Source organism: Neofelis nebulosa, chromosome 9 (genome assembly GCF_028018385.1).
Source record: "Neofelis nebulosa isolate mNeoNeb1 chromosome 9, mNeoNeb1.pri, whole genome shotgun sequence".
Taxonomy (NCBI): Eukaryota; Metazoa; Chordata; class Mammalia; order Carnivora; family Felidae; genus Neofelis; species Neofelis nebulosa.
In genome coordinates, this window is record NC_080790.1 from 111,526,814 (window position 1) to 111,550,071 (window position 23,258).

The 23,258-nt window shown below is 39.1% G+C and overlaps 1 protein-coding gene across 4 annotated transcripts in view; it reads right to left on the reverse strand.

Annotated features, from left to right (window-relative positions):
* ATRN (attractin) overlaps positions 1-23,258 on the reverse strand; it is a 161,402-nt gene that overhangs the window by 86,531 nt on the left and 51,613 nt on the right. For all 4 annotated transcript variants that reach the window (XM_058685027.1, XM_058685025.1, XM_058685024.1 and 1 more), the window contains exons 5-11: positions 22,861-23,066; positions 21,586-21,754; positions 11,002-11,092; positions 9,820-10,063; positions 8,890-9,073; positions 7,696-7,850; positions 4,769-4,853 (exon numbers count right to left, since the gene is read on the reverse strand). In XM_058685027.1, coding sequence (XP_058541010.1) covers positions 4,769-4,853; positions 7,696-7,850; positions 8,890-9,073; positions 9,820-10,063; positions 11,002-11,092; positions 21,586-21,754; positions 22,861-23,066 — 1,134 coding nt within the window. The remainder of the gene's footprint in view (positions 1-4,768; positions 4,854-7,695; positions 7,851-8,889; positions 9,074-9,819; positions 10,064-11,001; positions 11,093-21,585; positions 21,755-22,860; positions 23,067-23,258) is intronic.

The following is a 23,258-nucleotide window of genomic DNA, read 5'->3' on the forward strand; positions in this document are numbered from 1 at the left end:
CAAATATCATATGACTTCACTCATGTGAGGACTTTAAGATACAAAACAGATGAACATAAGGGAAGGAAAGGAAAAATCATGTATGAACAAGGAGGGGGACAAAACATAAGAGACTCTTAAATATGGAGAACAAACTGAGAGTTACTGGAGGGGTTGTGGGACGGGGGTTGGGCTAAATGGGTAAGGGGCACTAAGGAATCTACTCCTGAAATCATTGTTGCACTATCTGCTAACTAACTTGGATGTAAATTTAAAAAAATAAATTAAAAAAAAAAATAACTGAAAGCTACGACTCAAATACGTATTTGTACATCCATGTTTACGGCAGCCTTATTTGCAACAGGCAAAGTTGGAAGCAAACCGAGTGTCTACTGATAAACAGAATGTGGAATATATACACAAGGGAATATTTATTATTCAGCCTTAAAAAGGAAAGAAATTCTGACACATGTACAGCATGGATGAATGAACTCTGATGATATTCTGCTAAGTGAAATAAGCTAGCCACAACAATACAAACACTGTATGATTCCAACTAAAGGTACCCAAAGGAGTTAAATTCACAGAGACAGAAAGGAGAATGCTGGTTGCCAAAGACAGGGGGCAGAGCAGAATGAGGAGTTACTGTTTAATGGGGAGACAGTTTCAATTGTGCATGATGAAAAAGTTCAGGAGATGAACGGCAGTGATGGTTACACACAATGTGAACACACCTAGTGCCACTAAACCATACGCGTAAAACTGGTTAAGATGGTAAATCTTACGTTATGAAAATTTTATCACAATTAAAAAAAAAAAAAAGCTAAAGAAACTGCTTAACAAAAAATAGGAAATCTGAATAGATAAATGTACCACAAGTAAAGAGACTGGATTACCAATTAAAAATCTTCCCATGAAGAAAAGCCCAGGCCCAGATGAATTCTACCAAGTCCCTGATGAATTCTATCAAACATCAAACATGTAAAGTAGTAATACCAATCCTTTATGAACTCTTCCAGAAAATAAAGGGGGAAAGAATACCTCTCAATTTATTCTGTCCAGTATTAATCAGACAAATATGTCATAAAAAAACATAAAACGATGGAGCAATATCCCTCATGAATAAAGACAGGGGACATTTTTGAACAAGGACGTTTGTGGGTGATGGATATGTTATCTTGATTGTGGTGATGATTTTACAAGCGTATACTTATGTCAAAATTTATCAAACTATAGACTTTTAGTATATTCAATTTGTTGTGTATATCAGCTCCTGTTGTTGATATTCGTAACAGGCCATATATGCAGAATCACACCTATTCTGTGTGATTAACACAGAATAAAGCTGTTTAACAGGCCATATATGCAGAATCACATCTATTCAAAATAAAAGCAGTTGTGTAACAGCTCCAGGGCAAGTTCTTAAATGCTATCATGGAAGGCCAATGCCAGCAAATGATGCAGTCTGTATCACAAAGTATACTGGGCCATATCTGTCACACACATGGTATCTCTCTTGTGTGATGTGTGCTGGTACATCCTCAATCCTGCCATCCACTGTGCCAGATCAGAACCTGAAGAAAGAGTTAGGTTGGGGACTGTATAGACAGGAGACACAGCACTATCCTTAAATATAATAATCTCCTGCAAAAATCTGAAGAACAGAAACAAGATCAATCAGCAGAAGACAGAAGACAGAAGACAGAAGTCGATTCCAGGTAATATAAAGGAGAACCCGCTAATAACTGGCGTCTGCAGGAAAGGAAGGAGCTTCCTTCTTAGGTGAGTTTTCCATCCCTGGACATGTTTAAAGGGGATGCCTGCATTAAGTGGAAGTTTCGAGCAGGTAACTTCCAGAACTCTTCCAACTCCAAGATCCTACAACGTGCCAGGAAGTTTAGAACTAACCCACAATGACGTGTAGAGTAATTTACTCTCACTTGCCTCAATTTCCTTCAAATTAACACAAGACTAGTTTACTAAAGCATAAAGATTTTGTGGCTCTCTTATGTATTTGCCATATATTATATTTAAAAATTGACACATTTCAATTACCAAAAATGAGCCTTACATTTAATTTTTAATCTCATTATTGGATTAGTATCGCATTAAGCAGTCTGGATTCAACTAGTCAATCTGCTGCTTCAACCAAATAAGCTCCATCCCCCTCCTGGTGCAGCTGGTGTTTTCAGCAACTCTGAATCCATCTGGTCACACGTTGGCTATGGGAGGCACGCAGAGCCCTTCAAAAAGGCCTGGAGCCGGAAAAAGGTGCAGCGGCATCTACGCAGCCTCGGTGCCTCAGAACCAGCACTTCTTCCCACCTCCCTCACAAAACCCACGAAAACAACAACTTAAGTGAGGCACAGCTCACCCAACGCTACTCATCAGTTAAGAAAACCACCACTTGGAATACGGGATACGAAGAAATGATATGAATCCAAGTTTCTCTTTGAGTAAATTCTTTCTTTCACAAGATTAAACTAGCCGTGGCCTCTCTCATCATCCGCTGCCCTCCCCCAACCCTGCCCCACATGCACAGATTATTCACATACAGGCCCAAACATACCACTGGAATTACACAAAAATGAAAACCTTATTATAACCCAGGCAAGCCATTCCTAATTCTGATTCGTGGTTAAATTCTATCGTATGGTAAACTATCAACTTCTCTGAGTTTATATAAAACCAAAGAATGTTTTAACAGAAGATCCATTTATCTGCTAGTTACCATCACTGTACTAACAGCTGTCACGATTTAGCAAACGCCTATTATGTGTCAAATCCTGTGCCAGGAGAACCAGGAGCACAAAGATGAATAAAGCAGAGGCCCAGACACCCGTAGGCAAGAGGACGACAAAATGGCCCTGCGGCTTTTCAGATGAAAGCATCAGGAGGCATACACTAGAAAACTTCAGGGTTTTCCTACACTGATAAAGTACAAGCTTACAATTTAAGATGACACTTCGAATTAGTAAAGTTGTCAGTCTATACCATCAAATGTTCTCATAGGAAAACCATATTTATCACTACATTTCAGCTAAGTTATTACTTTAAAAAGATGTCACCTTTTCCCAATATCTAAGTGTCTGAATTCTGTCGATTCTTCCCTCACGACATCCCCAAGACATGTCCAGGTCTTCATCTCATCTTGCATCGTAACAACAGAAATTTTCAAAGTCAAGGAAATCCTAACATAATGTTGGCGTTATAGCATTTAAATAATTCCAGGGTTGATAAGGCTCAGAACTTTAGAAGGTAAAACAGACAACACTCATAACAGCTGAAACAAAATGGGAAAAGTTAAGAACATGATTAGGCTGTTTAGGAAATCAAAAATCTTTAAAGCACAAAGTAAGCAACAGGCAGAGTGGCCATTCTGGATCCTCCTTCTCCAGGGGCAGATTCACAAAGAACTCTGTTAGCTCGGGCCAGGCATTTTTGAGCGATGCAAGGAAATGGAGTACGAACTTCAGATTATCCAAGCACTACAGATTGATCTATATGAAGTTTCGCAATCTTCCCATCTCTATTCCTCTACCTCGCCCGCCACTGAAATCTCTCTTTACCACTCAGATACAACTGTGAGAGACCTGACAACCCAAGTGGTGCAGACAACAGCGAACAGCGGAGGGTGGAAGACAGCAACTGAGCATAACTCTCGCTGCCCTATGAGACAGCACCAAACGTAGCATACCCCTGCATGCCAACAAAACCACACCAACAAACTTGGCATCACAAGGAATTCAAATCGACATCAGATATTTTATTTTATTTTTTTCCTCTTTAAAAAAAATTTTTTTTAATATAATTTATGGTCAGGTTAGTTAACATAACAGTGTATACAGTGTGCTCTTGGTTTTGGGGGTAGATTCCCGTGATTCATCACTTACAACATCCAGTGCTCATCCCAACAAGTGTCCTCCTCAATGCCCATCACCCATTTTCCCCTCTCCCCCGCACCTCCCCCACCATCAACCCTCAGTTTCTTCTCTGTATTTAAGAGCCTCTTATGGTTTGCCTCCCTCTCTGTCTGAAACTATTTTTTCCACTTCCCTTCCCCCACAGTCTTCTGTTATGTTTCTCAAGTTCCACATATGAGTGAAAACATATGATATCTGTCTTTCTCTGCCTGACTTATTTCACTTAGCATAATACCCTCCAGTTCCATCCACGTTGTTGCAAATGGCAGGACTGCATCCTTTCTCATTGCCAAGCAGTATTCCTTTGTATATATAAACCACATCTTCTTTATCCACTCGTCAGTTGATGGACATTTGGGATCTTTCCATAATTTGGCTATTGTTGATAGCGCTGCTATAAACACTGGGGTGCATGTGCCCCTATGAATCAGCACTCCTGTATCCCTTGGATAAATTCCTAGTAGTGCTATTGCTGGGTCGTAGGGTAGTTCTATTTTTAATTTTTTGAGGAATCTCCATAATGTTTTCCAGAGCGGCTGCACCAGTTTGCATTCCCACCAACAGTACAAGAGGGTTCCCGTTTCTCCACATCCTCGCCAGCATCTGTTGTCTCCTGAGTTGTTCATTTTAGCCACTCTGACCAGTGTGAGGTGGTATCTCAATGTGGTTTTGATTTGAATTTCCCCAGACCAGATATTTTAAATATAAATCAGGAAATCCGTATGTACAAAATTCCGTGAAAAACTAATGGGCTGAGGGAATCCTGCAAATAATACGTAAGTCCAACTCCACTATCTCATGTGTAACCTCACTTTCATTTTAAACACAAGAGAAAAGGAGCAAATGCTTCTTCTCCAATTAATTACCTGTTGTGTAAGACTGCCGAGTGGCCAAATCTGTTGACGTCATGATGAAGATCAGGTCTGGGAAGCACTGACCAGCGGTCACAAGCTAGGAGCAAGAAAAGCGCATTTCAGAAGGAATTGTTATTCATAATCAGTTAGGAACTCGCATCTTCTTTGGGATGAAGACCGCAACAAGCACAACTCATAAAACGTATCTCTCAGTTTTTCTTAATCACACCATTATTTTGGAGGTAAAATACAGCGGCAGCAGAACAACAGGGCATGGGAGGCAGGACAATATGGCAATTCTAATTCACGAATGCATGTAACATCCTTAACACTCACATCACTCACTCTGTTGCCTATCACTTTTACCCACTAGAGTGTTTCTTAATTTGACATTTTTCAAAACTTATGTAATTAAAATATGTGGGTTCCATAATTATTTTCCAGTTCAAACTTCACCTAGTTTTTTAAAAAGTCCTTGGAGTGCCTGGGTGGCTCAGTCGGTTAAGCGTCTGACTTCAGCTCAGGTCACGATCTCGCGGTCCGTGAGTTTGAGCCCCATGTCGGGCTCTGGGCTGATGGCTCAGAGCCTGGAGCCTGCTTCTGATTCTGTGTCTCCCTCTCTCTCTGCCCCTCCCCCGTTCATGCTCTGTCTCTCTCTGTCTCAAAAATAAATAAACGTTAAAAAAAAAAATTTTTTTAAAGTCCTTTTCTAGGTTCCCTAGACCTACCAATTTTTCTGTTTTGTTGCATGTCAGCAACTTCCCTTCTGTACCTTAATCCAACTGGTGCTGCAGAATGCTGCCAACCTCACTCACACTCCCTCTCAGAGACACTCAGACATTCATACTCACTAAGCAAAGGTTCTTCCACTTGATCCAGACCTTTATTCAACTCTGACAATAACAGCTTTCACTTCCTTCTCCCCAGCCTAGACTCTGTGGTCTTCTTCACACAGAGAACAGAGGCCACCAATTCTCATAGCTTCCTGCCCACCCACCTTGCTTCCCTCCCTAAAACCACAGGATGGCGGGAACTGCTTTCTCTTGTTCCACCTGGCTTTTACCACAGCATTTAAATGTGCCCAAGGAGGCACTCAACTTATGTAAGTCTTTTCTTCCCTTCACAGAGAAGTGGGTTGGGTTTTTTTCTCTTTTCTTTTTTCACTAAAACACTTAACATTCGTGTTGTACATCTGACCTTACATCGCTGCTATCTGGATTACTCCTCCTCCCTGACTACAGGCTAACAAAGGACATCTTTGTTGTCAAATCCAACAGGCCCTAGAGTCCTTGTTTTACTTAATTCCTCTGCAGCCATTGTTAACCGCTCCCTCACAGGTCACCAATCTTGCCTCACTTTCCTCCTGTTTCTCTGACATGTTTTCACAGTCTCCACTCTCCTTCAAACTTCTTTATCCATCCATCCTCTGGCTGTCTGCTCATCCCTGATGACACATGCTCCCTAGAGGCTTGCCCCTGCCTAAGGCTTCCCACTGACCTCTGTATGGCTCAGTCCCACAGTCATCTCCAGCTGAACATGTACCCAAACCCAATTATTCCCTTCCTCCCAACCCAGTCCCTCTCCTTCTACTTCCAGCCTTGGTAAAAAGCACCTTCTACCATGGGCACACCAGATACCCAGCAATAGGGTACAAGTGCTGCCTAACTTCACCTAGCTGACCTCCTGGGGACCCAGCCTGGATGGACCATCCTCAAGAATTTGGACCTGACCTCAAGGTCCAAAGAATGTGGATCTGACCTCAAGAATTTCCCTGACCATAATCCTTACTCTCTTGAGTTAAAGAATGCCCAAAGATGCTTTCATGTATTCTTCTAAGAGCAAGCAACACCCTGAATTGCAATTATATCGTCCGTTCTCTGCCTCCCCCACTATGAGTCCCAGCACTGTAATTTACTCATCTTACAATCTCCGAGCTTAGTGGCTGGCACATATATGTCTGTTAAAAAAGAACATCTGATGATACAAGAGAACTTCTAGTATTTGTTTTGCATGAATACATACTGCCCTCTTCTGGTCAAGTATATTACCACACCAAAATTTTTGATAAAGTTCCATGTCAAAAAGTATTACATCAAGAATGTGTAAAACCAATTTTTAGGGAATGAGATAAAGCTATCGGTTAAACCAACTTAACACAATGCTGGTGGTAACAACTACGTAACACTATTATATAAGTCATTCATTTGTAACACGGAGGCTGCTCACCCCAACCCATCCTCAAAAATTAACATTCAACCAATTGATGGGAGTGACTTCACTTAATAGAACTCAATATAGAAAAATATCAAAAATTTAAATAAAAATATAAACAAGAACTTAATATAGAAGTAATACTTTTTAATAGATGTGCAATATTTGTCATATGAATATAAAAAATACCATTTGGGGGGTGGCTGGGTGGCTCCGTCGGTTAAGCATCCAGCTTTGGTTCTGGTCATGATCTTGCAGTTGTGAGCATGAGCCCCATGTGGGGCTCGCTTTAGATCCTCTGTCCCCCTCTCTCTCTGCTCCCCACCCCCACTCTCATGTGTTCTCTCTCTCAAAAATAAATAAATATTTAAAAAAATTTTTAGAATACCATTTGGACCTCTTTCAAATGGCCTGACCATTTTCAACTACCAATATTTTCAGTTTCTTCTAAAATGTTGTTTATAGGGCGCCTGGGTGGCTCAGTCAGTTGAGCATCCGACTTCCGCTCAGGTCATGATCTTGTGGTTCATGGGTCAAAGCCCCACATTGGTCTCTGCACTAACAGGTGAAACCTGGCTCAGATTCTCTGTCTCCCTCTCTCTCTCTTCCCTTCCCCCACTCATGCTCTCTCTCTCGAAAACAAACATACAGACATACATACACAAATAAAATGCTGCTTATAGACAAAAGAAGATTCTTCAAAACTAAAATGGCTTTGGGAAACTTACTAATGTCGTAAGCCATGAAATCTGAAGAGAAGCATTTGGCGCCATGGCTCATGGATGTGTCATTGTGTGTGTTTCCTCCAAACACCAGCATGGTTCCACTCACTATCACAGCTGTGTGCAAGTAACGGAAAAATCGGCTGTCCTTAAGAATGGTCCTTTTGAGTTTATTTAAAAATAATAAATACAAGGTTAGTGTTTTAGGATATTTATCATCTATTTGCTAATGCAAACACAACCAATTTCTTAACTTTAGAACCAAATGTGCAAATACTTCTAGATTTTTCCCTATATATAAGTAACTTTCTCAACAATAAATAAATATGTAAAACCTTAAAGGTCTATGAGCATTCTGACAAAGCACATTAAGAGTCTTAAAAATGATCATAACTTATGACCTTATAATTCCAGTTTCTGGGTAGAAATCACATAAAATACAGACAAAAGCTTATGTATAATGCCTTATTAATAAGACAAAAACTAGAAACCAGAACTTCCAACTGTTCAAGCTTAGTACACCCACACACACGACAGAGTATTTACACAGCCACTAAAATGACAGACATTTTAATGACTGACAGAATGTAAACTGGTATCCATAGCATGGTCTCAAATATGTAAGGAAATACAAAAAGAGAAACCATGCTTTATATAATCACATTATTTCATCATTCAAATCTGCTTTACATTTATTAAAATTAGCATACTTTATATAGTTCAATTTATAGGAGAGGGAGTACTGCTCTAATTTAGGTCCTGAGACCACCTCTGTTTGATGATTTCATGCAATGAAGCCAGTAACTAACCCCAATGATGACACTTCGGTCATCAAGAAAAGGTTAAAAAATGGGTAGATTCTACTTAATTACAACAATGTGCATAAGCTCAGCTTTGTAGAACAATTGACTCCTCAGGATTCTGACAAGCTAAAATTTTACAGTGGTACTGAGTGTATGAAAATTGAAAAACCAGTCAAAAAATACTAAGCATCTTCTAATCAATCTACTACAAAATTATAGAATAATGCAACAAAATAAACTAGCTACACTATTACCTTCTGCTTCTTTCCCAACTTTCCTATCTACAACGCTGAAGAGAATTATCTGCTAGGCCTGAAAACAAAAATATAACACAATATCTTCCGGAAAATTGCCAGAATTCACACCTTAGAGTAAAAGCTCAAGAAAAAGCACCCACCACATCTGGGTGTCCACATCGTATCTGTAGAGATCATCTGCGAGCCGGTATTTATTGGCGCTGAAAGCCTTGTAGCCGCCATGTACGTACAGGGCCCTGGTCCTGTAGTCATAGACACTGCTGTGGCCATAGCCCCCTTGGACAAGGGCACCCTGGGTATGTAATATACTCCATGTGTTCTTAGCTGGAAGGGGAAAACAGTTAAAGGCAAATGTTGCAGGCTCCTCCTCCCCTAATACTTTAAATGACCAATTAGTTTACAATGAGAGATTTCAGGAGACTTGATACATATACATTTCTTTTACCTTTTAATTTTTAAAGGAAAGCCATCTAAAACTTATAACAAAACCAGGTGGCCAAACATCAACCTGTTAAATGATCTGATGGTCTAATATACCATGCAGGAAAATAATTACATTAAATTTAAAAGACCCAGATTCCCCTCAGTTGAACACTTAATACCCCGTGACCTTCAGTGACCAATACCCAGATGTACTTTATGGGCCTACTTTCTCAAACTATCAATTATGGGCAGTACTCCTGCACCAAAACAGCAGATATAATAAAATTTAACCAATGGAAAGATTACACATTAAGGGGAAATCACAGTCCATTAACCCAATCTCTAAAGGGTGGTCTAATTTTTTTTTTTTTTTTTGTCAGAATACTTGTAGTTCCAAATCACTTTTATTTATTTACTTTATTTCCAACACCTAAAGCATTTAGTGCCATCTTTGGCTCCTCGCCAAACTGACAGTAACAAATATATACTACTTAGCAGCAGCAAGGATCTGAATTTCAATAGTAATATAGCAACATTCACTGCGTTTCAAGATAAAGTACTGGGTCAAAGTTAGGTGGACTCTTGTTGAACAGTCAAAACAATACGGATAAAGGTTTTAAAAGAATCACTAGAAAAAATACACCTACCCAAGTCATATTCCTGTACATTGCTTATATATCCATAGAGAGGGCAATGACCAAAGATGACCAGCATGACCACTCGGCCAGTTTTCAACGTGACAATGTGTGCTGAGTGCCCGACCACTGCATACTGCTCTTTGGCTTTAGGGGTCAACAACACCCATGATTCATTATGAATATGGAACACTCTCAACTCATTGGTCACATTCCCTGTCGAATCAATTTTTCCTCCGTACATGTAAATTTTATCCTAGGGGAAAAAATGTAAACAAAATTCTAAAACACATCAAAAGGATCAAATCTGAGAAGGAAAAGAAGTTCAAAACCTCAATATTATTCTTAGCTTAAAAAGTGCTAGTGAAATACACCTTTCAGTGACTTATTAGGAAAAGGCCGGAGAAAGGAACAAGATAAAATGAAACAAATCATATTCTGCATCTCCCAACACTTCACCACTGTTCTTGGACTTCCTCATACAAGATCTCTAACGGTATAAAATGTGTTGGGAAGATAAAGTTGAAAAGTTCCCTTATCCTACCATAAACCACAAAAACAAGGAAATGAAAGTGATTATTCAGTTATATTGCAAGGTAGCTATTCTTGGCTAAACTTGCTAATGAACATAAAAGCTAATTTATACAGTATAAATTTTTACCATTTAGTACTATAATCATAATACCCCAGTATAATTTGAGTCCATTAAAATCTCTCAGGTTAAATTGGTTTCAACTTTAATTTCCACTTACAACCTAGCCAATTAAATAGCTCCCCATACCCCACGAATAGTAAGTTTTCCCCCAACTAAAAACCAACACTGACGTCAAAATTATAGAGACAGAGAGTAGAGTGGTGGTTGCCAGGGGCTGGGGGTGGGGGTGGGGGGTGGGGGTGGGGGTGGGATGGGAAATTACTATTTAATAGGCATAGAGTTGTAGTTTTACAAGATGAAAAGAGGTACAGAGATGGATGGTGGTTGACAGTTGCACATTAGGCATGTATTTTATACCATTGAACTGTACACTTAAAAATGGTTAAGATGGTAAATTTCATGTTATGTGTATTTTACCACAATAAAAAAGATTAGAGACAAAAACCCAACATTACATAGCTTTTCAATCACATAATACAATAAAAAGTAAGTGTGGAAGACTTGAGTTTCTAGCTTAGTACAGAGTGGAGACATTTTACCTTGTATAATGCTAAAGAATGGCCATATCTAACAACCACATTGTTCACAGAACGGTTCAGGGCAAGCCACTCCCTAGAAGCAAGGTCATACCTACAAAACAAACATCATATTTTCACCCAAATGACAAAACAGAGTATCTTATACTTTTTTATTTGTGATATAATACAGTTTGGAGATGCTAATTAAACGTGCCATGCATACAAGAAGGCACCTCTACAAACAAACAAACCTAACATCTGGGTCCATGGGGGCATATCAGAGCTTGGGAAGCAAGGCTGGGCTGCACAGCCCTAAGACGAGGAAAAAAATCTACTGGAAGTTTCTAATGGTTCCTGAAAACCTCTCTACACGCAGTCTAAATTACTTGCAAGTTGCATTATACTCAAGGGACATTTACTGCCATAACTTCTCTTTCATTTAATCATGTGAAATTGAAGACAGGTACTGAAAAAGGAATGGTAATTAAGTAAAAGAAAACTCCCGACTTTTCCTTTACTTTATCTAATTGATTTTTTTAAAGTCGTATTTTCAAGGAAGCTGGATTATCATTTAACATTTCAATTACACTTATGGATTCATTTAAAGACTTTTAAAATACAAGCACTAAGTAAACATCATTCCAGACATTTTTGATGCATATATATAGAAAAATACACTGACAATATATATTTATACAAAGGGGATCGTGCTACAGTTGATACTTTAAATAGTGTCAATTTATATATAATTTAATAGAAAAAAGAAGTGAAAAACCAATGCTATTGTTCTACTTTAAATAAATGTTTATTTTCTATGTTTCCCTGAATAATCCAAGTTTTTTTATTATGAAAAATTATTATGTAAACAAGAAAAAAGAAGAAAGTTTTATCAACAAAGTAGCAAAAAAAGGAAACAAATAAATGTCCACCAACAGAAAAAGGATTATGTCTATATAATAAAATTATAGAGTGAAAAATAAATACTCTCAAACAACACATTCTCAACATAAATGTCAAAACAATCCTAAGCTAAAGAATCAAACTGCAGAATACTGTTTCTATAATGACTAAAAATAGAAAACTTATTAATTATATGTTCATATCTATCAAAAGTATAAAGACGTGTATGTGAACAAATGATACAACATCAGGATACTGATTATCTCTGATATGGGGTGGAACATGTGGGGATCTTTAATTATATTAGGAATGCCTTATTTCCTAACCTAGGTGGTGTATGCATTAGTATTCATTATTCTTTTCTAAACCTTTCCTTTTGTCTTAAATATTTTATACATGATCTAAAACAAAATGGGGACATTTACTGAATAATATATTAATACCAGTTATTATCTTATGTATTTTTTAAATATTCCACATTTTTAAAAATACATGAAAAATTATTTAGAGGTTGGATTCACTTTAGTTTTTAAGTTACATACAAAATTAGGTTAATTTTGGACAGAATCCATTAACTTCCTGCTTTGAAAGTTGAAAACCTTAGCACTCACATTTCCTATTTTTTCTCCCAATTTTTGTTATGTAATTTTTACACTGTCCCAGTTTGTAACAGTCACACTCCATTCTGTAACTGTGATACCATAGTTCTTTAGCACTGGATCTGTATTTTAGCTGAAGCAATCTCCTCACTGTCCTCTTACCACAACTTCTCCTTGAGTCTTTAATTCCTAATTTTGCTGCTGAGTGGTTTTTTTTCTAGTGGAGCTCATATATGCTCCTTTCCCTAAATTCTCTCATGTTTAAGAATACCTGCTTGGGGGACAGCCGGGCGGCTCAGTCAAGGTTGGGTGTCCAACTTTGCTTCAGGTCATGATCACACTGTTCATGGGTTTGAGCCTCATATTGGGCTCTGTGCTGACAGCTCAGAGCCTGAAGCCTGCTTCCGATTCTGTGTCTCCTATTCTCTCTGCCCCTCCCCTGCTCACACTCTGTCTCTCTCTCAAAAATAAATAAAACATAAAAGAAGAAAAAAAAAAAAAAAGAATACCTGCTTGCTAGCTTTACAGCTGAATGACATCTTGGCTGGGTATAATATCTTTGGGCCATCCTTTCTTGCCTTTAGAACTTTGCAGATGCTGCTCCCTTGAAAAATACTGCAGTGAATGTTGCTATGGAGAAGCCCAAGGCTAGTCTGATTTTTCCCCCTTTCATGTGGCTTGCTCTCCTGTTTGGAAGCCTCATTCTCATTCTCTCTCCTTCTCCCTCTCTCTCCCCCTTTCTCTCTCTATTCTTTTTTAAAGTCACAATATTATATTTTACTTAGGTAGAAATAACTAAAATCCATCCAGGGTAATGTCTTTACAAAATGGACTGCATACCACTATAATACTTTTATGGAGTTCTGGTTGTGAGAGGTCTTTCCTCAGGACTGGCATGGCTTCTAAAAATACTAATATACCTAATGTTTTGTCTGTAAGCTTGAAAGAGGAAAGAAACAGAGAGCGCCCAAACCCCTAGATGATTTAATCTACTTCTCTTTCAAATGACACAGAGGGTGCTCAATCTGTATCTTATGCATTTTGCTCCTCATAGTCAATGAGTCAGCTCAAGAGCCTGTCAGAGACACTAAGGTACTGGCAGGTCCCAATAACCTGGCACAGATGAACAAGCCAAAGTTCTTACATAACAGGCTGTGACTCTTTTCACAACCCAGAAAAGCAAACACAAGGCAAGAACAATATTGATGCAATAAAACATAAGAAATTCCAAGCACTAAATAAATTCTTCTGGGAGCTCAGTTCAAGATAACAGAATATTGAACAACTAGTTCTAAGACCTGGACACACAGATAAGCAAAGACAAACTTCAGGAATTCAGAAGCAGGTGTCTTTCAGAACTGCAGCCATCTCTCTCACAAACCCCTCCTTGATGGCTGCTATCACAATGATAATCACAGCACAGGCCACAGGCCCCACCACCCACAGGGTCCTGGTATTCCAATCATAGTGTCTGACCATCCGAAGACCATGGCAAAGGCTCTGTGGAGGCTGAACATGAGTCCAGCCAGAGGAGGCACAGAACTACCTGAGAGGCTTTCCATCCAATAATTTGTCCTTTATCCTAAAAGTTCAATAACTTGATCAAATCAGGTCTTGTTGAACAGCTATACAATTTTCCTGAAACCTCTTGTTCTATTTCAATCCATTTGTCCTATTTGTTAGGTTCTTTTCTTCAGCGACAGCAATTATCTTTATATTGGATCTCCTGTCTTCCATGTGTCTTTGCTTTTCTAATTATTTCAACCTGTATTCGCTGGAATGTCTATAAAGCTGTCAGTAATTCAATTTTCTTTCTACTTTTTGCTGTATATAATTTATTTACATTTCCTTAAATGTGTAATCTCCCATTTCATCTCATTGTTGTTATTTTCCTGTCTCTCAGTTTGTTTTTCTGAATTCAAATCCTCATTAAGTTGACGTGCAGCATGCAGCAGCTGGAAGGAATCTCCTTATTTTTCCTCTATGATAGCTGACAGCATTTACAAGCTGTTTTCTTCCTCTTTATTTTTCCATCATAGAATATGATGTGTTAGCTACAACATCATTTCTTTCATCTTGCTGGTGATTAGACATTGCCCTCCAGACATTTATAAAGTGTGGGTGATTTCTTAATTCTTTTTCTGGAATATCTAAGACCAGTTATCCTTCCATCCTAGCTTTATTGTGAGAGCTGGTATTTCATCTTCTATCCACTTTTCTGAAGTCTGAGGACATGCTGGGGCTCAGATGGAGAAGTATGCAGTCTATTAGAATAAATTACCCAGACTCTGCTCTCCTCTGAGATTTTAAGTGTCCTACCCCAGTGGTCAATGCATATCCCAAATTAAAAGAAGCCTTGACTTCTGGACAGAGAGAGTCAGCCATTCAATTGATTTTCCCTCTTTTCACCCAATCCTCCTCAGCAACAATTTCTAATTTCTCTGACTCTTTAATTAAGAGGGTGAAACAACAATGATACTCATTCAGTTTGCTTCTTTCAGATGTGGGACTATTTGTGAGAACTCTCAGAATCTCACCCACATGGTTTCTATGGGGCAGAACAGGGGGTCAGTCTTACTGTTTCTGTGAATCTGTTTTAAAGTTTCCTGGGGGCACCTGGGTGGCTCAGTCCATTAAGCATCTGGCTCAGGTCATGATTTCACAGTTGCACAAGTTCGAGCCCCACAATGGGCTCTGTGCTGATGGTGCAGAGCCTGCTTGGAATTCTCCCTCCCTTTTACGTCTCCCTTGCTTGTGCTGTCTCTGTCTCTCTCAAAATAAATACACTTTAAAAAAAAAAAAAAAGGAGTTTACTGGATTAGGTATTTGGTTATCTGCTACTCAATATCCTACTTTAAAAAATTTTTTTTTTAATTTTTAATGTTTATTCATTTTTGAGAGAGAGACAGAGTGTGAGCAGGGAGGGGCAGAGAGAGAAGGAGGCACAGATTTGGAAGCAGGCTCCAGGCTCTGAGCTGTCAGCAGAGCCTGATGTGGGGCTCAAACTCACAAACCACAATATCATGACCTGAGCCGATGTCCAACGCTTAATCAATTGAACCACCCAGGAGCCCCACGCAAATAATGTTTTTAAACTCTTTTTTGCTTAAGGGAAGAAAATTCAGTGATAAAATTTCAATTGGAAATCTTAACCCTGGAGACAAAGACCGTTTGTTTCCCAAGACGACTCTTAGGTGACATAAAATGGGCATTGCTTTTTAACGCAAGTTAGAAGTTTTGGGTTAACAGGGTTGTGGGAAAAATAGACAGTAAGTTCAATTGCTGAAATATGGCTATGTAAGAGTATAAATGATGATTAAGTTTATAATGTAAGTTCCAGAAACACTTCTTCTAAAAGGAGTCACTATATTTACCTTTCATGAGTTAGTAAAATTGTATTTGAAACTGTATTAATATTTACATGAAATACATAAAGCTATAAAAATCATGTTCTGATCAAGTACAAGAAGAAAAAATGCTACAATCTAAAAAACAAATGTGGCATATGAGATACACCAGTCAAATAAAAGCAAGAGGTGACATTAATATTTCTAGGAACAGGTATTTGTGAAAGAAGCAAAGAATTCATTTACTCTCCCACTCACCTGGTAAATACTTATTTAAGCTCATTCTATGAGCGAAGCCCTGAGCTGAGTGAGCAAACAAGGTCTCTAACCATGGAGAATGTATAATAGAAAAGGCAAAACCTGAGAAGCACAAGGGGCACACGTAGCATTAAAAATGATGAACACTGCTCTAAAAGAAATGACAATTCTGAAAAAGAACAGGGAGAGCCTGTCTGAACTGGATGATCATCAGGGAAGATCTCTTGTGGGACAGTTAACTGAGATCTAAAGGGTGAGAAGAAAACAGCCCTGGGGTACAAAGGCAAAAAGAATCTGGATTGAGGGAGGGGTGAGCACACAGAGAGTTTTAGACAAACAAAGAAGGCTGGTGAGGTGGGAAAGGAACAAGTTGAGTCTGGGAAGGTAAGCAGTGGTCAGATCAGGTAGGCCCATTATGTCCAATGGGAAAAGCCACTGATAGGTTTTAAGAAGGTAGTAAATTATATGATCTACACTATATTAAAAAAATCATAACAGTTGGTATTTAAAAAGTGAATTAAGAGGAATGCATGGAAACAGACGTGCTAGGAATCTACTGCTAAAGCTTAGGTGAGAGATAGTGGCAGGCTGGGCACAGAGAGGAAAGAGTGAATATAACATGTATTTAGTGGGCTCCATAGGAGATTAGGATATGAGGAGGTGAAGGAGAGGAAGTATCAAAGTCATTCCCAGATTTTTTGCTTTGAGAGACGATAATGCCAAATACAGGGGTAAAAATCACATCAATGGTAGAATACTTGACTCTCATAGTATCTAGTATCATAGCAGAAGAGACAATCACTTTCAGACCTTTAATTTTACCTTACTTCTCAGGGCAGTGGCACTAGAAACAGTGAAAAACAGAGTGGGGATAGATTTTAAAAGTAGAGCTAAAAAGGGGCGCCGGGGTGGCTCATTCGGTTGAGTGTCCAACTTCAGCTTGGGTCATGGTCTCGCAGTTCATGAGTTGGCGTCCCGCGTCGGGCTCTGTGCTAACAAACAGCTCAGAGCCTGAAGCCTGCTTCAGAATCTGTATCTCTCTCTCTCCCCCTCCCCTGCTCATGCTCTGCCTCTGTCTCTCAAAAATAAATAAATGTTAAAAAAATAAAAATAAATAAAAGTAGAGCTAACAATGTCTGCTGACATATGGTAGCAGACAGACACTGGGGCGGTGGTCTTCATGATCTTGTCTTCTTGGTATTCATGCCCATGTATAATACCTTACCTTCCCCTCAAGTGTGGACAGGATCTATGACTTGCTTCTAACCAACAGAACGTGGCAAAGATGGTGACATGTCATTTCCATGACATCCGTCCTACCAGCAGACTCAGTCTAGAGAGTCTCCTTGTGACCTAACGAAGCAAGCAGCCACACTAGGGAAGTCAAAGTGATAAGAAACTGCGGGCGGCCTCTAGGAGTTGAGAGCAGACTCTACTTGACAGTCGGCAAGAAGCTGGGGCTATAACCACAAGGAAGTGGATTCTGCCAACAGCCCTAGTGAGCTTGGAAGTGGACTTTCCCCCCAGCAGAACCTCTAAATGGGAACAAAGGCCAGGTGACACTATGACTGCGGAGCACCCAGTTAAGCCACGCCCAGACTCTTGACCAGCAGAAACTATGAGGTAATAAATGGGTGCTGTTTTAAGCTGCTCCATTTGTAGTCGCTTGTCGTGCAGCAATAGATAACTAATATACATACTGACATGGGATGTGAAAAAACAAGAAGTCAGGGAAGGCTTCCAAAATTTTGGGGTTAAGCAAATAGCAGTATGAAATGGTCATTAACTGAGATAGGGTCATCTGGGGCAAGAGCTGGCCAGGAGGAAAGATCAGTTTTGGACACATACAGTTTAAGATGCCTCTGAGATAGCCAAAAGATTGAGATGTCAAATAAAGACGTGGAGATAAAGGTTCAGATGAAAAGGCTAGGATGCAGACATAAAATTGGGGGTCACCAACATAAAGGCCAAGATATTAGATGAGATCACCAGGAGAGTGAATATATACTCTCATGGAAGAGGGCCAAGAGCTGAGCCCTGGGACACAGCATCATTCAGAAGTCAGTCCGCTGAAGAAGAACCGGCTAAAGAGGCTGCAAAGGAATAAATAGTGGGAACAAATATCAGGAGATTGTGGAGCCCTGGAAGCCAAGGGAAGAAAAGGTTTACAAGAGGAGGGATGGACAAGTTTTATCAAATGTTGGTGAAAGACCAAGTAAGATGAGGACTCAGAACTGAATATTTAAAATTCAACTCCTTGGTCACATTAGTCACATTTCAAGCGCTCAATAACCACAAGTGGCTAGTGACATGACAGTGACCCACTGGGCAGTGCTGATGTACAGAAACAGAGGACAGAATAAATGAGCACAGATGTGGGTAATGGCTACATGTGGTGGTGGGAGTTCGTGGAAGTTCTCTTCGGATAACTTTTACCTTTCAAAACAGAAACAGGAAGCAAGGGAATTGGCTGAGAATGAAAACAGGAGACAATGTGGTAGAGATTTGAAAAATGAAGAGAAATATGATGCCTGAGCAGGAGAATGAGAAAGACTGGGGCAAAACCAATGGACTGTGAACCCCTGTGGGAGTCCAGGATTGCTGGAGTTCGCCCAACTTCTTGCATGTACATGCATGTCTTCTGCCAAATTTAGGCAACTATCGGCCATAGTTTCTTTAAATACTTTTTCAGACATTCTCTCTTGCTCTTCTCCTTCTAGGACTCCCTGGTGACAGAAATGCTAAGATTTATTGTTATAGTCCCCAGGTCTCTGAGGCTCTGCTCATTTTTAAAATACTCTATTTTCTCTCTGGATGAGATTGAGGGACTTCTGTTGTTCTACCTTCAGATTCACGGACTCTTTCCTCTGTCCTCTCCATTCTGTTGATACTGTCCGCTGAGATTTTTGTTTTGGTTACTGTATTTTTCAGTTCTAAAATTTCCATCTTATTCTTCCTTATATCTTCGATTTCTTTGGTGAGACCTTATTATTCATTTGTTTCAAGTATGTCTATAATTGTACACTGAAGCATTTTTATAATGGCTGCTTTAAAATCCTGTCAGATAATTCTATTATCTATGTCATCCTGCTGTCAGCAACTTAATTGCTTTTTTTTCATTTGAGTTGAGATTTTCCTGGCTCTTTGCATGAGAAATGATTTTCGATTGAATCTGAACATTTTGGGTGTCATGACATGAGCCTCCGGATCTTATTTAAATCTACTGTTATAGCAAGCCTCCTCTGTCACCCAAGTGGGGAAGAGGGAAGGCCAACTCATTACTGCCAGGCTCCCCACGCGGTCTCCACTGACATCACATGGGTGAGGGAGGCCTCATTCTTGCCTGGAAGAGAAGAAAGGCCCAGCTCCTCACTAGGCCTTCTCTAATACTGGCAGTGGGGTGGGGGTGGAGGGTTGCAGCACCTCACCACACCCTGGCAGGAACAGAAATCTAGACTCTACACTCAGACTTTGCTGACAGGGATGAGGGTGGGGCCACAGTTCTTTCTGTGGTGTTTGCAGCAGAGTGGTTATTTGTGTCTTACAGTTTTCTGTCTTGCTGTCTTCCTAAGCTGCCCTTTTCCTAGTCGTTAGGCTAGAGAGAATAGGTAGGCTTTTTCTTGAGGCTTTTTCGGCTTGTGTCTATCGGCATTTTCAGATTGCTGCTTTTTCCAACATCAAATCTGGGATATATGAGACAAAAAGAAAACCCATGGAATCTACTGTTACATCATTCCTTGGGTCCCAAGGTCCCTAGCCAGACTGCCTTCTCCCTCCTTTTCACAGTTTTCTCATGTTTGTTTTATATATAATGTCCAGGGTTTTTAACTGTACTAACCTTCATTCCTTTGTGATTTTTAATAATTTCCTTTTTCATATTCTATTACTAAAGGAGTTTCTATTGTGCTTACTTACTGTGTTCCTCTTAGGCTCGTCTTTAATTCTGAGATACTTTAAAATTCTTTCCTAACTTCTATCAACTCATTTCTGGATTTTTCTACTTCTGATTCTACTGTTCTTTCATATCTCGCATCATTGTCTTCCTGCATTTTAGCTTGTCTGGGAATTCTAACTTACCATTTTCATCAGTTTGGAGAGTATATTTTTCTAGTACGCTTTCACGTACAAAGGGGGGGTTATCCTACTCCTTGGTCTCTTTATTCTATGTTACTTTAACTTTTATTTTTCTAGGTCATTAATAACTTCATACATTTTTTTTCTGTTGCTCAATTTTAAGCAAAACTAGTTTTTTCCTAAACTTGTACAGGAGGGGCCTGGGTTAGGATTGACTTCCTAATTTCTCAGCTCTCCAGCTCACTCTTCTGTTGCTAACAGTGTGTGTTCAAACACATGGCAGCTTACTTGTTGAACTATCCTGGCTCTGTTCCCCTCCCTGTTATCTGGACACCCTTTTCCTTTTTTTCTATTGTCACTGTCCTGTTCAATTTGAATTCTATTCCCAGTGGTTTCTCCTCAGTGTGGAACTTTCTCCTGCAAAGAAAATCTGCCTAGTTCATTTAGAGAGCTAATAAGGCACAAACTGTTCTAGCCCCTTCAGATCCTACTATAGATCCCTTGTGCTTACCCAGTACTAGAATATGCAAATCTTTCCAGCTCCAGCTGCTGTTCTCAAAGCAGCTTCTTCTAGGTATACTGGAGCCTGTCAGTCAGTCCCTTGCTCCCCTTTGCTTATTCCTACACAGATGGCAATACCACACAGGTTCTGGAGCTGTCAATGGGTTAGCCCCACCCATCTGTGTAGATAACTTCTGACCAAGCTTTGTTTTGTTACTCATGTGTTGTTGTTGTTTTTTTTTCCATTTTGCTATCCTAGTTGCATGTGTGCTTTAATGACTACTTGGGGGATTCAGAAACTATGCCACTGCTGCCATAGTTCCAGAATCCCTTAAAGAACAGATGCTGGTTTTTGACAATCTTCATTAATAAAAAATGCCTAGAAAAAATCTCCAGGGCATAAAATCAGCATGAGTACATGTTCATAAATTTCTCCCCAAAGTCAATCTTCATAACTAACTTCATAACTCCACTGTGATAATATATATTCTCCTTTCAAGATGAACAGCATGGGACCAGCAGGAGACCTTGAACACTGGGTCAAGTATTAGACAATAGCATAATTTCCTCTAGAAAACTACAAATGCAAAGCATGTGACCTACAGATAAGCTAATTAAAATAAGAGGTAAAATAACCCCCAATTTTTGTAGAACCCCCCCCCCCATGTGTACCTAAAGCAAAATATGAGAGATGGTATCTAGAAAAGACAAATTACTACTTATGATAAAAACACATTCTTTGTGCCTCCCACCTTCAAAAACTAAGGATATGTCAAACAAATTCTGGAACACCACTACCAAAATATTAACAGTGATTTTCTGGGTGATGGAATTACTGATGATTTCTTTTCTTTTTATCTCTACTTTATAAATTTTTGAAATGGAAAACTAGTCAGCTTCTTGCAAAAATGTTTAAAACAACTTACGCTAGAACCATGTTGTAATCTGAGTGGTTGAACATATATCCTCCAACAACCCACATTATATTTCCATTGACCACAGCTTTGTGAGAGGCTCTGGGGAGCTTTAGGTTAGAATATTCCTCTCGAGTCCAAAATGATTGGATAGCTGGTACAGGAATTGAACATCCAGGACCTAATAAAACAGAATAAATTAGATTCACAAAATGCAGCTTTAAAATTACTGCATTTCAAGTTTTAATCATATAAATGTAACAAATACCTAAAGTATACTTAGTTTTCCTTTAGCATCTAAATATCAAAGTCCTTTAATTCGTGCTTTCAATTCACTCAAAGCTAGTGACCAAGGGTCATCTCCAATAAAATTGAAAATCACACACTTTTCTAATTATGACCTGACCATATCCAGGTTAGGATTTTTTAGTAATGAAATACTTGCTTAAGCAGCTCTCAGAGGAAAGACCGGACAAAGGAATTATTAATTCAGATGAAAAACTTTCAGACTAAAATTTAAAGACTAGTCCCAGGAGTAATAATAGAAACTATCCATTTCCTGGAAAATCAAGAAACTCCACTGTTGGGGGTGTGGCTCCTGCTGCAAGCTGTGCACAGTGGGAGGTACTCAAATACTTCAATTACTTAACCCTTTGATGTCGGCCAAATCCCACAAAGCATTAAACAAGCACATTTCCTTTCAAAATAAAAGTGCTTGGTAGAAAGGATAATGTATAAAGAAAATTACTAAATCAGTAACAGCTGTTATCAGAGATTCCCTGAAAGAATTTGCTACAATTTCTTTAATAATCTCTATCTGCAGATAATTCCACTCACTGACTGTTTTAGGATTCTATTATATAATAGACCCCAATTTTTTTGGAATTTATTGAAAGTATCTGAGAGATACCATTACTATTAGTTTTTGTCCCACCTCCCAGCTTGGTTCTCTGCTATGTCTTCTTAAGGTTGAGACCAAGCCCTCAAACTTTCATGAATGAATTGCAAAGAATGTCAAACCCCTCCACAATTCTCAAGAGACCACAACCACACATCTGTGAAATTCAAAGATTTGTAAGAATCTGAATAAAGAGATGCAAAAACTTAAATGCTACATATTAACATATATATTATATATATATATATATATATATATATATATATATATATATATTAACATATATTATATATATGGTATATACCCAAGGAATAAAGTCAATGTAGAACATAAGGAACTAGGAAGATGCGGTAAACTGGAAGCAAAGCAAAGATAAAAGAAGCTCCTACCCTGCCAGTCTGGGAAGCAGGAGCATCCTCTGACATCACTTGAATTGCAAATGCCTCGATCAGGGAAACCACAGTCGTGTATACAATGAGGAATGTCGCATGCTTCACCTTTCCAGTTTTCAGAACATTCACATTGGACAGTGTTGCTGCTATTACTGATCTTACATTCTCCTCGGCCTGAGCAATTGTTCGGACACATGTCAAAACTATAAAAACAGTTGGGGAAAATTAAATCAACACAAAGCAACACTTCAATTAATTCAGCAAAACTTCTGCCTACACAAGGTTTAAGACTATCTGTCACTGGCTCTCCAGTTCATTCACGAGCATAACGGCAGTACTTACCTTTCAGCCAAAGTGGGGTCACTCAACACTGCATAACTAGGGCATATCAACCC